This window comes from Paramisgurnus dabryanus, chromosome 10 (genome assembly GCF_030506205.2).
Source record: "Paramisgurnus dabryanus chromosome 10, PD_genome_1.1, whole genome shotgun sequence".
Lineage (NCBI taxonomy): Eukaryota > Metazoa > Chordata > Actinopteri > Cypriniformes > Cobitidae > Paramisgurnus > Paramisgurnus dabryanus.
This window is the reverse complement of record NC_133346.1, coordinates 16,294,734-16,311,465: the sequence shown is the minus strand read 5'-3', so window position 1 is coordinate 16,311,465 and position 16,732 is coordinate 16,294,734. Positions and strand designations below refer to the sequence as shown.

Below are 16,732 nucleotides of genomic sequence, written 5' to 3'. Positions count from 1 at the left end.
ATTCCAGCACAAAAAGTATTTGAAGGCCAGGGAAGTTTTATTTTAATTAATGTTGACATAAGCAACCTCCCAACTTGAGACTATTGAGACTCTCAAGCATCAATTACACCCTTAAAACATGCAGGTACTTTCCAATGCCAGAGAACCTTTTCGGCTGAATGGTTCGATAAAGATCCTTTAAGTTATAAGATAAAGGTTCTTTAAATTAAAGGTATGAAATTAATTATTCTTCCAAGTACTTTTGAGTGAATGGTTCTTCTATGGCATCGCTGTTTATAACCTTTTAAGCAGCTTTATTTAAGAGTGTATACAAATTATTTCAGATAGGTTTGATGAGCTTTATCAAACAGCTACACGAACTCTTAACTGATGTAATGCTGTTGGAAATACAAAACTTTTACACTGCATAACAACACTGTACATTGATTTATTTTAGAACAATATAATTAAAACACAGACAAAGCATCAGTAGAAAATAACATTCACGGGTCTCTCAAATTATATCACAAGTAATTTACAGATAATTGATATCAAATAAGTATTTTACAACACAATTTTTTGCACTTAAATTAAGTAATACAATCAACTTGAATTGTTTTATCTTGACTTGCATGGTGTAACTTAAGTTGAAATAAGTAAAAGGGATAGTTCATCCAAAAATCCTCATGTTTTAAACCTGTATAAATTTATTTTTTCTGATGAACACAAGACATTTTGAGAAATGATGGTAAATACACAGCAGATAGTGACCATTAACTTCCATAGTAGGAATAAAAAAATGTGATGAAATTTAATTGGTACTGTCAACTGTGTGCTTTCCATCATTTATCAAAATATTTTCTTCATCATATACCACAATACTTCCAAAAGATTTTTTCCTACTATGAAAGTCAATGGACACCATATGCGCACCATCATTTCTCTAAATATCTTCTTTTGTGTTCATCAGAAAAAAGAAATCTATACAGGTTTAGAACTACATGAGGATGAATAAATTAAAGAATTTTCACTTTTGGGTGAACTATCCCTTTAAGCTAATTCAACTAGTCAAGATTTTAAAAAACCAAGTTGAAATGACTTGCACATTGATTATACTTAAAAAAATTAAATGCAAAAAAAGTTTTACAAAGTACAACATCGTTCAGATTTGATTATAAAAGTCTTTCTGAGTCTTGATATAGACTCTTTATTAAAGATTAAAGATTTTTGGCACCAACAAGTGTGATCTGGATAGACCGATCCTTCATCTCACGTGACATCTGACACCAAACGCAGGCTCTGCAGAATGTGGCCATCAGACAGTCATTACAAACGGTGCCCTGCAACAAAACACACACACATGTTGTGTTTATGGGGGACTTGGCATAGACAATGACTTTTACTAAACTAAAAACCTTTAAACTTACTCAAAAGAAAACTTCCCGCATTTCTACATTTAAAAAAATCCTAAGGGGGACCAAAAAATGTCCCCACAAGGTCTAAAATTACTGCACTTTAAAACGCTGGCCTCATCCCTTTTTGATCCAATGCTGGGATGAAAATAATGGTATTACTATCTTTGTTGGGACACTTGGTCCCCAAACATGTTTTACATGAACCACACACACAGTGCTGTCATATAGTGCAAGTTGTCACAATGTAGATACTCTTCAGAAGTAATGTCACAATGTTTAGCCAGATAAAATAAAAATTTCAATCTATATAAGTGATAATCTCTGTATGAGATTTAAAAAATCTTTTAACAAAATATAAATATTGGTCAAAACTTTTACCAAAAGTATTTTTCAAGTCAGAAACATTTTTGTAAAAGTTAATATAAACTGCAGTAAATTGTAGTACACTAATCAATATAATATAACTGTTTACTATAATATTGTGTTGTATTAACTGGCAAATAAATAAATACTGTATACTTTAATATTTACTATAGTCAGGTTCAAAAACAATATAGTATAGGAATTGTCTTACAGTTTACTATAGTAGCTACAATATTCTCATGTGGGTTTTGATTCTGGAATTCATTTATAAATATTTATTTATTTATTTTTTAAAAATTTTGGAAATTGCCATAACATGAAATCCACTTCTGCAGAAAACCAGCATTTGATATTTGACTGACAAAGCATGGCAAATTTGCCCTATATTCAGCTTAAATGTAATTTGTGACCATCACAGGGCTATTTACAAGTAATTTATAATATTTAAAAATCTTATGAAGATTTAATTGACTGTGTATCCGCATTGGAAGAGTGATAATTCAAACCTTAATCCCGTAACGATTGCGCATTAAGACTCTCATGGACAGCGTTATGGGTGGAACAATCCCACACATATCCAGCAGGGGGAGACATAAACACTCGCCATAGCGTTTGGTTGACGCACAGGTAAAACACCAGTAACACCAGAAGCCAAAGCAGCCTGTTAACAGAGAGTGCTATCGTTACAATTACAATAATTATTACCTAGGTCCATAGTTATTTATAAATATTTTACAAGACCACTGAGGCACAAATCACACACGTGCTTTAAAAGTGGTGTGTTAATACTGTATAGCTGTCATGCAATATTAACTAACTTGTTAACTAACTTACATTCAGGCACATCATCACAGCAATCACAAACGCCTGATCCCCATTGATCCGATTCTCTGGAGATCATAAGAGGTTGTGGCTGTGTGACTATCATTGAATTCGACATGTTTGCAGCTGAAAAAGTTAAACAAAGAAAGATGTCACTACACTTAACACATCTGTTCAACTTAAGACAAAAACTCACATATTGCAAAATGAAATTATATTTCTGTGGATATACAGTATAATTTAAAGGGAAATAAAAAAATAAAATAAAAATCACAGTAACACTGTGAACATCACACATAATTAAACAAGCGGTCACTATTGTCCTAAAATAACAGATGAGGATAATAACAAGAGTTTAGATCTTTTGATCTCAAATATCTGTGGAGATGTGCACTCACCTGTGTGCTGTTGAGCTAGACGTTTTAACTCTGTAAAGGATCAGCCGTGTGTAAACCTGTGATCACAATCTTGCTTTTATACTGAGTGGCGGATGATGACAAAAAAAAACAAATGATCTTCCTTTCAACACAAAAAAACTCGAAACCTCTTTAACCTGTTAGACTTGAACAAAGCAGCGTCCTTCAAGCATCACGTACAAACATTCCCAGTGAGGTGTGGACCGAGATTACATAACTTTCGAAGAACCCTAGAAAGGACTACTAAATATCCTAAAGAATTTCAATGCATATGCTGTGACAAAGGTCTTCAACCCTCCTCCTGGGGACCCATGCACTGTCCTCTAAACTTTTGTCCCAACCCTGCTTCAACACACCTGCATGTAATTTTCAAGTGATCTTGAAGAACTTGATGGTTCAGGTGTGATTGATTAGGGTTGGAGCTAAACTCTGAAGGACAGTGGGTCACCAGGAGCAGGATTGAAAATCTATGACAAGATTACAATAAAGGAAACGTTTTGAGCAAGTAAAAACAGGAACAGTGCCTTAATGTTTGAAACCGCATTTGGATATTTTGCTTTTAAAAGTAAGCAGAAGGTAAAATGTAGATATATAGAAGATTGTGCACTGTTTATGTAAGCAAGTAACTTCCTTCAACTGAAGCAGATGTGCTTTGGAAATATTTCAAATCAGGATAACATGGATCATAAGATTTTGCACAAACTTATGCAATCTGCAAACCTTATGCAAACCAGTCCATGCTGTCATTAAATCAAAACAAAAAAGCAAACCAAATTTCAAATTAATTGCCTTTTCTAATAATATCATTTGAGATTAAAAAATTAAACAAGACTTCATTACAAAATCATGTGAATTTAGTAGCAACCTTAGACTTTTGAAGAAAAAAGACCCAACTAAAGAAAATCACAAACAGAGCTAGCATCTTTATACTTCACTTTCATATGCTTAATGAAAAGAAACCATTCTCAATGAAGTTTACTTTCATTCAAATTCAAACATTTGATTTGATAAACTTTATTAATCCCAAAGGGAAATTTAGCATGCACAGCAGCAAGTCTCACCAAATAGTATAAATACAATAAAAAATAAAACATAATAATATATCATAAAAAATAGCATTCACAACACACCATCCAATTTCTGTACAGTATCAATTTGAAAGCATTATTATCTACATGATTCTGGTTCCTTATCTTATATAACGTCGATTGTACCTGACTTTAGCATCAGAGCTTTTATTAAAGGAGACATTTCACAAGACTTTTTTAAGATGTCAAATAAATCTTTGGTGTCCCCGGAGTACATATGTGAAGTTTTAGCTCAAAATACCCTATAGATAATTTATAATAACATGTTAAAATTGGCACTTTGAATGTGCCGTTTTGGGTGTATCCTTTAAAATGCAAATGAGCTGTTGAAATGCCAAAACTGATCCCAATAATGGTGGTTTGTTAAAATTAAAGCTCAATTGTGCTGTCAATTCTTTTTTCTCTCTTTCGCTCTGCACTAAATGGCAATGCCGTGGTTGGATAGTTAAGATTATAATAAGATCCTCTTCTGACATCACAAGGGGAGCCAAATTTCTATGACATATTTTTTCACATTCTTGCAGAGAATGGTTTACCAAAACTAAGTTAGTGGGTTGTTCTTTTTCATGTTTTAATGTAAAATTATGGGGGGGAATCTGTAATTTTTTGTGCCCGTTAGTTTACGTTATTTTTTCGGCACCCCAGCTGCTGGAATTTTACCATTTTTTATACAGATTTTTTTTTACAGTGCACTATGTATAGAAGCACTGCCCAATTATAGCACTTAAACATGGAAAAAGTCAGATTTTCTTTATATGTCTTCTTTAAAGCACACAGACTCTTCAATCAATTAAAAAAATATTCTTGATGGATCTCTGCCATGGTGAGGAATCCTGTTAGCGGCAGCACCCATTAAACATTTCACCTAAGTGCCTCTTACTCATGGCACGTGTAATATATTAATGACAGACCAAGTGCGTCAAGTCATTTTAACTTGTATAGCACTCACTGTAACTTCCTTCAAAGGAAGAGTTCACCCAAAAATTCTTTCCTCATTTACTCACCTTCATGTCATTCCAAACCTGTATGAAGGTATTTTGAAGAACGCTGCTAACCGTACAGCACTGGCCACCATTGATTTTGTATGGGCACATTTGTATACACAAGAAACAGTCCAATACACGTTTTAAAACAAGGGTGAAAATGTTTACTTTGTGGTGAACTGTCCCTTTCATGTATTTATAAATGTTAAACAATGTAGGCTGTAAAGGACCATATCCTAGTGCAAATCCTGACTAGAAAGTTACCAGGGAAATACCAAGAATTTTGAAGCACTTGAAACAATCACTTTCAAACAATTGAATAGCCACTATTTATCAATAGCCTATAATTATCAGTGTCAACATCATTATAAATACTTAAGTCTCTTGTTTATAACCACGTCACACTCTTTAAATACAGCTTTTTCATCATCTAATTCTGACACACCGTACTTACCCATGACAGTTTTGAACTGTGGTTTTGAATTATGTATTTACAAAAAAGCATTAAAGGGCACATATCATGAAAATCTGTCTTTTTCCGTGTTTAAGTGCTATAATCGGGTCCACAGTGCATCTATTAACCTAGAAAATGTAAAAAAGATCAACCCAGTAACTAAATTTAACATGTAAAAAATATGTTATTATAATTTGGCTCCCCCTGTGATGTCAGAAGGGGATAACGCCACCCCTTAATCTGCACTATCCAACCAAAGCACTGACATTGGGTGCAGAGATCAGCTCATTTGCATTTTAAAGGACACACCCAAAACGGCACATTTTTGCTCTCGCCTACAAAGTGTCAATTTTAACATGCTATAATAAATTATCTATATGATATTTTGAGCTAAACTTCACATATGTACTCTGGGGATACCAAAGATTTATTTAACATGTTCACAAAAAATCTGGTGAAATGTCCCCTTTAACTAAATCGGATGCGCTATGTCTCTTTCAGTTTAGAGACAGATGTGTTTGAAGATGAGAAGGGGGCTACAATTTTGCGGATTATTAATGTGGATTGAAGTTGGTGTCATGACGTAATGGGAAATAGCTGGGATATCCCTAAGTTATCACGATATGCTCTTTCCTAAGAGAGACGTTATAAAGATCACTAACATTGTCATTTAGCCGCGTGTATGAACGACTGATGTACAGATTCAAAGCAAAGCTTACGCCACCCGCCGCTACACCGCATCCTTTAACTGGAAGATACAGGACACGACGATGGTCATTGTTACCGAGGGATGCTTTTTAAACGCGTTATATGTTTTTTTTTACTCTGCAAAAATGCATTCTGCGAACTAGTCACATACAGACAGCAAACACCAGTTATATTCGTGGCTTTCATCGTGATCCAGCACTTCTTCTGGATGCTGTACTGTTGCGGTAGCAGAGAGAAGGGGGAGAAGGAGCACGCGGGCGCGGAGGAGGCGTTGATGAGCAGCGGGGTAGCGGAGAACGACACACCGGCCGCAGGCATGTTTGAGACGGCGGACATGCCCGAGTTACTGCCTCCCTCCGGAAAGCATGAACAGAGCTCCCGTGGGTCAGTGTGTGATGTGGAGGATCTGCAGGAAGAGTTCAACAAGGTCCAGTTGAGCCACGATTCCCCCCAGAGAAGGTTAGGCCAGAGGGCCCCCAAACTCGGACAGATCGGACGGTCTAAACGAGGTGTGTGGTGTTATTTTGTCAGATTTTGTCGGTATGTGTTAAACATTATCTGTTACTATAATTAACCAATAAAGTAGCAATTTTGTTCATAAGTGTACTTTGTGATGTAATTACTATAACTCCCCACATGAGTATGCATAGTATTTACTACAGAAATAATATATAGAAATAGTTTAGTATTTACCACAGTATATTAAAATACTATAGTACAGAATACTACTATTATTAATACAGGACACTTTAATGTACAGTATTTTTATGTATGTCTTGATAAAGTAAGTTGTGAACTTTACTTTTTAGTGGTTATAGAGGATGAAGACTTGGACAACGTCCTGAACAACAACGGGGCGCTACCTGTGCCACTCAGCAATGCACCATCCTGAGCCTCCGCATAGTCTTTAAATTTTGGACCAGCCATTCTTGATATCTGCCACGGGTCAGTCGGGACACTTTCAAGCAGGAGAGAAGAAAGACACCCCTCGGGTATCAGATGCACACGAGATACCGCATGCGTTTCAGCTGTAGTTTACTGTAGTCCCTGTGCATGGCAGCAGCTGCCAGCCTTACAACAGGCCACACAAGTGATTTGTTGCACTGTAGCTTCTTGGTAGATCAGAGCTGCCTTTTATATTTGTCCCTCACAGGGGGAGAAATAATGTGGATATGTAGGCTGATTCATTTCTGACCAAAGGCAAAGACCAGTAACTGTAGACAACTCTGTATAGTCAGGTGATATGCTATTATGAGTGCTTTCTTTCACGTTTTAGGTAAGGGATACAGTGTTGCATGTCTCTGAGTTAAAGACATAACTCAAATCTAGCTGTGGAGGGTTTACACGCTTTTGCCTTATGACAGATTGCATGTAGAATTATGTGGTTATCATTAGAATTGCTATGCACATGCATGATATTGCTATGGTCTCTCGGAAAAATAAATAAAACATTATTTTATCATAAAGCGTTTTCATTCAGAGGGGTGTATGCTAATGATTCCTTGACATACAGTGGAAAAGTCTTAGGCCCCACCACCAGACTTGTTTTAGAGGTTTTAATGTTTATCCATATTTATTTTTCAATCTATTTTATTAAGATACAAACAGAAAATACACGAAATATGTACAAAAAATAAAAAAGTTAAATTTTCAGGACTAAATGTCGTCTTTAGGCATCGTCGGTGTTTAGTGTGACCTCTCTTGGCACTAAACACATCTTGAGTGTTTTTGAACAGAATGAAGTAAAAAGACAAATTAAAACGGTTTGACACTTCGACCTCGGGCGCAGTAATATTGACACAAGATTGAGTGAGATGGGGAGTAGTCACGAGTGATGATGTTACTGTGCGGCAAGGTCGAAGTGCTCTTCCGCCGTATAATATATATTTCATTTTTTATCTGCTTAAAAAAATCGCCACGTTTTATTTTGTGGAACCAAACTTACTCGTGTAACTACTCATGTCTTTAAATAGGGAAAAAATGGAAATGTTTGGTGGCTTCTAAATTGATCCCTGTTTGGATCCTAAGGAATAAATGGGGCTAGGCTAAATGCTAACACATTCACAACACACTGTACAAAAATTAAGTGCACGCACTGAAAAAAGATATGCATGTATTAATTTGTCTCAGTTGAGGAACATGGTAAAATATTGAAAAACTGTGGTGTTTTCCTTTAACACACATATTACTAATGATAAATACATAAAGGCTAGATTTATATACTTGAAGTGCATGGATCAAAATCAAGTTGTCTTAAAAACAATACCCAAAACCTGTTCTTGTCTTAGGAAAACCACTTCAAATGCTGCTGACTACTATATTTTAAAAAATCTCTTCATTTTGGTATAGAAAATCTATCATTTTGACCCATACAATGTAATTTTGGTTATTGCTTCAAATATTCCCATGATACTTTCTGTAGCTATGACTGGTTTTGTGGTCCAGGTTAAAAAAAACTTTTGGTGCCCTAGTTTAAAGGTTTATTTTATTAAAACATATCATTGGCATTAGATTTACGTACTTGCAATCTAAAATAAATTTTTACGACTCTTAACTTGTCTAAAAAAAAGAATGAATCCTACTACTACTAAAGATTGACTGCAGCGAAGATACGCTAGCAGCAAACGACCAGTGGATGGCAGCAGAGAGCCAAACACACTCGCAGAACCAGCATTTGCGGAAAAGTAAGGTTACCGAACGTTTTGTTAATTTACACAACTACCTAAAGTGTTTCACGACTTTTAAACTAAATTAATCCCATGGAAAAACCCAACATATTCCTGCAAAAAGGTAGGTGGCTCCGAATGTGTAGCATGCCCTCAACGTACGCTTATTTAACCTACATATAATCACACCACACCCAAAGTCACAAAAGACTCCGCATGAACAATAACTTCCATTTTCTCTTCACTTACAGTCTTTTGTCGACATAGTTTTTTTTACGTCGGTTGATGTTTGTAGAAATGACCAGAACATGCAAATTAAGCGGGAACAGGAAGGCGACGAGATCATTCTAGTGGCTGAGGTATTTGCAAATCAATGACATGACGAAACTTGCAATAATTTCACAGAAAGTGAAGACACAAAGCCACAAAGTCTCGTTTAAAAAAATTGTTTATTTACATAAAATGTTAATTTGCAAACTTTGACAAAAACAAGTTAAATATTCGCATGAGCACATCACAAATATAACAGTTAACTATTCTAAGTACAGTGACAGCAACCCACCTCAAGTGGTCCAAACATAAAGACCAAAGAAAATGTTTTACTTAAAAAAAAAAAAAGAAAGCACCAGGATCATACAGGTTTGCTTTTTCCTTTCATATTGGCCTACAGAATTGAATGTACAGGTGTGAGGGGAAAGAAACAAAAGTCGTGTACATGACTCCTGGTTTGTAACTAGCTGTGACTAAAAGCAAGTATTTACAGCTTTATTTCTCCTGACCAGTATGAATGTAACTTGTATTCTTCACGTGTAACAGGAACGAAATCGAAGAGCTCAAGGTCAAATGAGGCAAAAAGTTTCAGCTTTTAAACATAAGAGCCATTGCTTTCATTTAAACAGTTCAGAGATAAGTGTTGATCAAGTTGCTCAGTAACAGAAACTGGCATGTCTGTAAAAAATATTTAAATAGAAGTTCAGTTGCCTTTCCATTATAATTCGCTATTTCTTCATGATGTTATAATATTACTTAAAACAAAAAAAGTTCTCAGTCATGTTATCAATGGTATCATAAGCCGAGCTTCCCTTGGACGATATTAATTTGTTTATAAGGGGCAAAGTTTGAACTGACATATTAATGGTTAGGGAACCAGATAAAAATACGAATATAAATGTAATTATCTCAAATAACTTGACCACCTCAGTGTCTGGCACAAATAAACACCCCAAAAAGTGAACTGAGGGGATCGGTGCATGGCTTTAGAGATGTTGTGTAACTAAGGGGCATACGTGATGTTTTTTCCCTGAGCGCGTCTTCCTTGTTCAAGATCACGAAACGGGGCAGTTTATGAAACAAGGAACACATTGGAGAAGAACCCTTCTTCCAAACTCAACAGTAACAGAAAATATAATAGATAAAACTAACTAAAATGGTGCTTATCAAAATAAAATAAAAACAGTAGTGACCTCTTTATCTAAGGTGGGCTGCTGTATTAGAGCATCAATAAAAGTTGCCCCAGAACAGTGAACGGACCCGTTTGTTCTGTGCTAAGCCTACTTTCAATTACAATTAAAAGAAACAAACAGTTCTCAGATCAGCGGACCAGGAAAACTTCCACCAGCACTCTTCAAATCTTTAAGGTCTTCTCCAGCTTGTGAATGACTCATTGGACTCAAACATACTCCTTGCTGCTGCTTGGGGCTCTGGAGGACTTAACTGGGTAATTGGGAGATGGTTTACCCCTTGGGCAGGATGCTGCCAACATGCCTCCACCCACTACATCCAGGAAGGCACCTGCCCAGGCGATGAAAATGGCCGATCCGAACTCGTACCTGTACAGATATTATAATTTAGTGGAAAGCAATGGCATTGACTTCTCTGCATTGTTAAATCAATACGAGGAAGAGAACTACATAAAGAGAAGGACAATGATTAAACACTACGTTTGTGCTTTGCGGTAATATATGAACTTACTTTGTATTGACGGGTGTGAAAGGGTTGTAGAAGTCTCTGACAATCTGATTTGTAAACCAGCCACAGGCAACCATGCTACAGAGAGCTGAGGAACAACAGAAATAAAGAAGTTAATTTCTGAGAAACGTCTGCTTGCTACAAAACTGGCCTACAGTATGTAGTTTGGGGATGGAAAGCATGCAAAATATTTCAATGGTACATTTTTAAAGATCTCAGCATGCCTTGGAAACTTAAATCGTGTTTAGAGAATGCAAAACTCTGAAACAAAGTAAGACAGAAATATATAAGCAAGCATACCTCCAACTACCAGGATTATACCGCCGATCATGGCAATGCGCGCCTTTTTAGCCTTGTCGTCGCCACCACAGTTTGTGCATTTCATGCCCATGCTGGCCACACCCAGTCCCATCACACTGAGAATGATCGCGAGCACCATTAAAGCACGAGTTGCCTGCAGAGCACCTGAAATGTGGGGGAGAGGAGAGAAGAAAAGGGTGGTAAATAATCATGATAACTTTGCAACTACTCGTTTAAAAAAATAAAAAACATGATAATTGTGGAAAATGTATAACACCAGCACTCAATCTGGTGTATCATGATAAAGTCAGTTTTGCACAAAAAAAATTGGGCTTTAACAGTGTTTGCGGTCAAAGTTTGAGGACAGAATAAAGGGCTTAGAAATGGCCCAATTCTCTACAGGCTTTTGTTGTTTTGCTCTGTGATTCACAAAGCCCTTCCCCCTCTACACCTGCAGTCAGGTGCATGAGACCGGTTTGAACCGGAAGCCTCCTTTGAGAGCGGGGAAGATTGTACACATGTGGGCAGCAGTTCGCCCTTTAGCTGTATAGAAAAAAGAAACCGGTTTGACCAGCCACGAGAGGAGTGTTCAACTTCGGTTTCAGTGTAACAACCTCGGAACTTTTTTAAAATTTCGCCTGTGGGCTGTCTTGACACGGCTTCGTTTCTAAAACCACTCTTTATAGTGTCAGTCAAAACAACTCAATTGTTTAGGTAGTCCATAAATTGGCAAATCTACTGGAAGATAGCTTTACAATTGAGGTTAATTACATACCAAACAAATCTACAAAATGGCTGCGAGTCATCACGTCACCATACTTGGGTGATCGCTCTGTGCCATGGCATCCTCATTAACAATACTACAGCTAAATATTATTAAATATCAAAATCGTCTATGAAGTAGCTAATAAACTTACTGATAAGGTCTGGTTTTACACAAGTCTTATCAAAAACACTGATATGGTAGGTGATTGAATTACTTTATTTTTATGGCACATATCCATAAACACAACCTATAAGTGATTTTCCCCGTTATGATAACATATAGTGTGTTTGTTTTACACATTTCCAATATCTCCATTCACCTGCTTTTCCAAACAAACAATGAAAGCCTCTGTTTCAAGAGAGCTCTTCTGTTTGTGTTTCAACAGGGTGTTGGCAAAACACTTGAGTTATTCAAAGACATTGATCGACCCCCGGGTACAAAGCATCGAGTTTGCGCGCGTGGAGGAAGGGTGGGAGTCACGCTCGTTTAATTATTACTTTGAGGTTAACCCAAGCGTATCACCAAAAACTCAGCATTTAACATTAATCCCTGTTGCAAAGTTTACACCAATGTTAAAAAAATAACCCGTTTAAGACTACAAATATATATAATCATGCAGGTGTCTTTGAAAACATTTATTTAAAGAGCTGCTCTCCTTCGCACCTGTTTGAGCTTCTTTTGACCCCGGAACAAAAGAAATCCTTTTACAACCCCGGGCTCTGCTTGAATTATATTTTGACAACAAACACCTCTATTTGATTTTAAAAGGAGCTCATTTATAGCCTCTTTCTTTATCACAAAAGAAAGACAAAAAACTTTCTCCACTAAAATGGTTGAAATACAGGTGCGCGTCCTTAATCCAAGTAACCTGATACAAGTGGAGTGAGTATAGGGCGTGGCAAGGAACAACAATGTGTGTGTTGGCTTAGTTTGAAACATGTATTCACCTTAATAGTTCACCGCCAAAATTTGACTAAAATATATATTTTGTATTTCTTTCAAAATGTTATATTCCAAAATTCTAAATTATTTCTGGATAAAACAACAGTTACAGATTTAGGTTTACAAATATTTACTCGGCAACAAAAGTGTACAACCCAGCAATAATAAATTATATCGGTAGCCTGGCAACGAACGAAGCTGGACTTCTCGTATCATTATCAGCACTGTGTGAAGAAATGACTATTAACCGCAGAGAATCGTATGCGCATGCGCGGCTGTGCGCTCCCAATACACCGCTTTACTAAGCAACCGCTTTAACTTGTTCATCAAGTTGCCACTACTTGTTTTTAAAAACGTAATAACCAAGTTTTAGAAGCACAATCAGCCGTATTGCTAGTAACAGACTACAGTTTGCAAAACTTTTTAGCCATTTCGCACTTACTGTCGAGTTGAAGAATGGAGTCATACACCTTGCACTGTATTTGCCCCGTGCTCTGAAAAGCGCACGACATCCATAAGCCTGAATACATGGCGATAGCTGTGATTATGTTATCTCCAACATAAGCAGACATCTTCCATTGAGGCAAGATTGTGCCAGCAATGAGCCCAATTATACCAAGAATCGCCAGGATAAACCCGAACATCTGAAGTCCTTTATTTGCCATCTTCTCGGAATCTTCTTTAAAACCTAGCGACTATAGCACGATATCTGTTTGATGTGCAAACAAAACAATTAACCGAAGAAACGTTTCAGTAATCCACCGACTTTTAAGAGGTGAATTTCACAAAATGTATTCCAAAAACTTGACTTAATATTGCTAAAAGTTATTTAAAAAGTCAAGAATTGTTTAAAAACTAAAAAGAAATCCGATTAAAAGCGTCGCGGAAGCGTTAAATCGGACACCTGTTGCGAGACGGCGCACCTAGAATATGAAATGAGCTGCTGATTTGAGCTTTAAGAGTTTCGTCCTCTTTATGGGCGGAGACAATTTCGGTTTCGTCCTTGTCGATACACTTCAATTTGCCGGTGTAGTGAGGGGGTATCGTGACGACATTGTTTCGTAGTATGAGTAACGTTATCTTTTTACATAATAACATTTTAATGAAAAGAACAGTGTGTGTAAACAACCTTGATATATTTAATATCGACTGAATAGACCGTGAAATCGATGATTGAAATCAAACTTTGATGGTCCTAATCTCATAATCAGATTAAGAGATTTAAATCTGAATTTCACAGGTCACATTTATATTTTAAGATGCCTTCTGCACACCTCCCTCAAAATGTGTAATGCAGTGTGCCTTTTGTGAATTAACCATATAACCCAAATGTATTTAAAAAATTGTTGTTGTTGTTGTTGTTGTTGTTGTTGTACTAGAGCAATTTAGGGAAAATCTTGTAATTATCTCATTTGTATTTTTAAGGAAAGCACATGCTGTTTAAAGAAGCATTAACACTATACTAATAATAGTAATCATTTTCAAATCTTAAATTAAGTCTGTTACATAATAAAACAACAGTAGTGAATTGTTTCTGATTGTTTCATGTGCTTCCCACTGCTATTCCTGGGATTCTGTAAAATAAATAAAGGCACTATTGTGTCTGCACACAGGAACTCACAGCCAAATAAAGCAAATACTGTTTTTTTTACATAACTTCAGAGAACTTCAATGCTATTTAATATCACCCAAAGTGGCCCAGCCCATCTATCATCTGCAAATGAACAAACAAACATGACAAGTGAAGTGAGGAACAGCAACATTACACCCAAATCGACTTCCTGTTTCACTGTACACATTTACATAATGGAATTTAGAAACATTTTAACAATTGACAATGTCTTCAGCATCAATCATTTAAGCAAAACATGCTACAAACTACTAATTTAATAAAAGCACAGGATATTGAGAACAATTTAATACGTACATATACCTAACACATAAACACAAAACACATTTAAAATTCAGTGTGAGTACATCACAAAGTAACTGAGCCATATGTTTTGAAAAATGAAACACATTAAGTACAACAAGGTAATCTCAGGAAAAAATATTTAGACCTTAGTCATGGTATATTACGTTAAGATACAAAAAGTGAGACAGGAAAATTTTGTGTTGTGAATTGGCAATGCTATTCTGATGGCAATGATTAACGTCGTACGAATTTATACGAATTAGCCAACTCGCAAAATATGTACAAATTCTTGTGAAATCAGGCTGGAAATAAAGGAGTAGTCCACTTTAAAGATGGGGCCCATTGTCTTACCATAGTAATTTTTTGTCCTACTATGAAAAGCATTAATGTGAAATGAAGCTCACACATTGTATGTTCATCTCTTTAAACAAACAAACCTCACCTTTACGGCATTTTATTTTGTGTGTTAAAGGATTAATCCATTTTCTTAAAAAAAATCCAGATAATTTACTCACCACCATGTCATCCAAAATGTTGATGTCTTTCTTTGTTCAGTCGAGAAGAAATTATGTTTTTTGAGGAAAACATTCCAGGATTTTTCTCATTTTAATGGACTTTAATGGACACCAACATGTAACAGTTTTAATGCAGTTTAAAATGGCAGTTTCAAAGGACTCTAAACGATCCCAAATGAGGCATAAGGGTCTTATCTAGCATTTTTGACAAGAAAAATAAAAAATATGCACTTTTAAACCACAACTTCTCATCTATCTCCGGTCCTGTGACGCGCGAGCGTGACCTCACGTAATTGCGAGTTGCCGTGAAAAGGTCACGTGTTACATATATGAAACGCACATTTGCGGACCATTTTAAACAATAAACTGACACAAAGACATTAATTAGTATCATTCCACATACAACAACGTTGGAACGGTCCTCTTTCTCCACACTTATAAACATTGGGGCGTAGTTTTGCATACGTCCTCCGTGACCTCTTGGCGTGATGACGTATTGCGTGAGGTCGCGCTGGCGCGTCACATGACCAGATATGGACGAGAAGTTGTGGTTTAAAAGTGCAATTTTTTTTCTTGTCAAAAATGACACTAGTTTCGCTAAATAAGACCCTTATGCCTCGTTTGAGATCGTTTAGAGTCCAATTTTAAACTACATTAAAACCGTTACGTGTTGGGGTCCATTAAAGTCCATTAAAATGAGAAAAATCCTGGAATGTTTTCCTCAAAAAACATAATTTCTTCTCGACTGAACAAAGAAAGACATCGACATTTTGGATGACATGGTGGTGAGTATTATCTAGATATTTTTTTAAGAAAACGGACTAATCCTTTAATTATAAGAACATATTAGTAACTTGTACAAATAAAATATTTATATTTACAGATTGGCAGACACTTTTATCCAAGCAATTCACAGTGCGTTTCAATTTTAATGAATTCAATTGTATTATTGTTTCATCTCTTTATTCAAAGCTTTCTGACATGTATGCCCACTCATATTTTTTGTTTCACTTTTAATTAAGGGATTCACAGCTATTTTTAAAGCCACCTGAAAACAAACATTCGAAAAGGGAGTGTTGTGTCTTACAAGTCATGATGTCACAGGTATCAGTCAGATAGAAAGGTATTGGGCATGATTCATACACCTACACGTGTGTGTGTGTGTGTGTGAGAACACATGACATGGATTTATACTAGCGGTTCAGTGGGTATATTTAAAACTAAACAACATGGAAGTATGTGAAACTTTAGTAAAAGCATTATATGTCCTAGTCCTCGTGGGGGAGGGGTTTAGTGTACCGGTAGCGGCCAAACAGGTTATACCATAATGCAGCACCAACCCTGAGAATTTCCTGTAATCCAAACCACACACAAACACACACACACACACACACACACACACACACACACACACAAACACACATAGAGAGAA

At 36.2% G+C, this 16,732-nt stretch overlaps 2 protein-coding genes across 2 annotated transcripts; both read right to left on the bottom strand.

The window, feature by feature from the left end:
* Nucleotides 1–407: 407 nt before the first annotated feature.
* ponzr2 (plac8 onzin related protein 2) lies at nucleotides 408–3,293 on the bottom strand. The gene is made up of 5 exons (XM_065290629.2): nucleotides 3,133–3,293; nucleotides 2,978–3,033; nucleotides 2,592–2,705; nucleotides 2,264–2,418; nucleotides 408–1,319 (listed from the first exon to the last, which is right to left on the bottom strand). The coding sequence occupies exons 3-5, from the start codon at nucleotides 2,695–2,697 to the stop codon at nucleotides 1,197–1,199; spliced, it is 384 nt and encodes a 127-aa protein (XP_065146701.1). The 5' UTR covers nucleotides 2,698–2,705; nucleotides 2,978–3,033; nucleotides 3,133–3,293; the 3' UTR covers nucleotides 408–1,196.
* A 6,036-nt stretch (nucleotides 3,294–9,329) lies between these two features.
* On the bottom strand, nucleotides 9,330–13,806 carry cldn7b (claudin 7b). The gene is made up of 4 exons (XM_065290630.2): nucleotides 13,313–13,806; nucleotides 11,163–11,327; nucleotides 10,866–10,950; nucleotides 9,330–10,723 (listed from the first exon to the last, which is right to left on the bottom strand). The coding sequence occupies exons 1-4, from the start codon at nucleotides 13,533–13,535 to the stop codon at nucleotides 10,564–10,566; spliced, it is 633 nt and encodes a 210-aa protein (XP_065146702.1). The 5' UTR covers nucleotides 13,536–13,806; the 3' UTR covers nucleotides 9,330–10,563.
* Nucleotides 13,807–16,732: the final 2,926 nt, after the last annotated feature.

Coding starts and splice junctions, on each gene's coding strand:
- ponzr2 (XM_065290629.2), bottom strand. CDS start 2,697: ATGTCGAATTCAATGATAGTCACACAGCCACAACCTCTTATGATCTCC. Junction 2,419..2,591: donor CTGTGATGATGTGCCTGAAT/GTAAGTTAGTTA, acceptor CTCTGTTAACAG/GCTGCTTTGGCTTCTGGTGT. Junction 1,320..2,263: donor GCAATCGTTACGGGATTAAG/GTTTGAATTATC, acceptor GTTTTGTTGCAG/GGCACCGTTTGTAATGACTG.
- cldn7b (XM_065290630.2), bottom strand. CDS start 13,535: ATGGCAAATAAAGGACTTCAGATGTTCGGGTTTATCCTGGCGATTCTT. Junction 10,951..11,162: donor TATAATCCTGGTAGTTGGAG/GTATGCTTGCTT, acceptor GTTGTTCCTCAG/CTCTCTGTAGCATGGTTGCC. Junction 10,724..10,865: donor TTCACACCCGTCAATACAAA/GTAAGTTCATAT, acceptor ATATCTGTACAG/GTACGAGTTCGGATCGGCCA.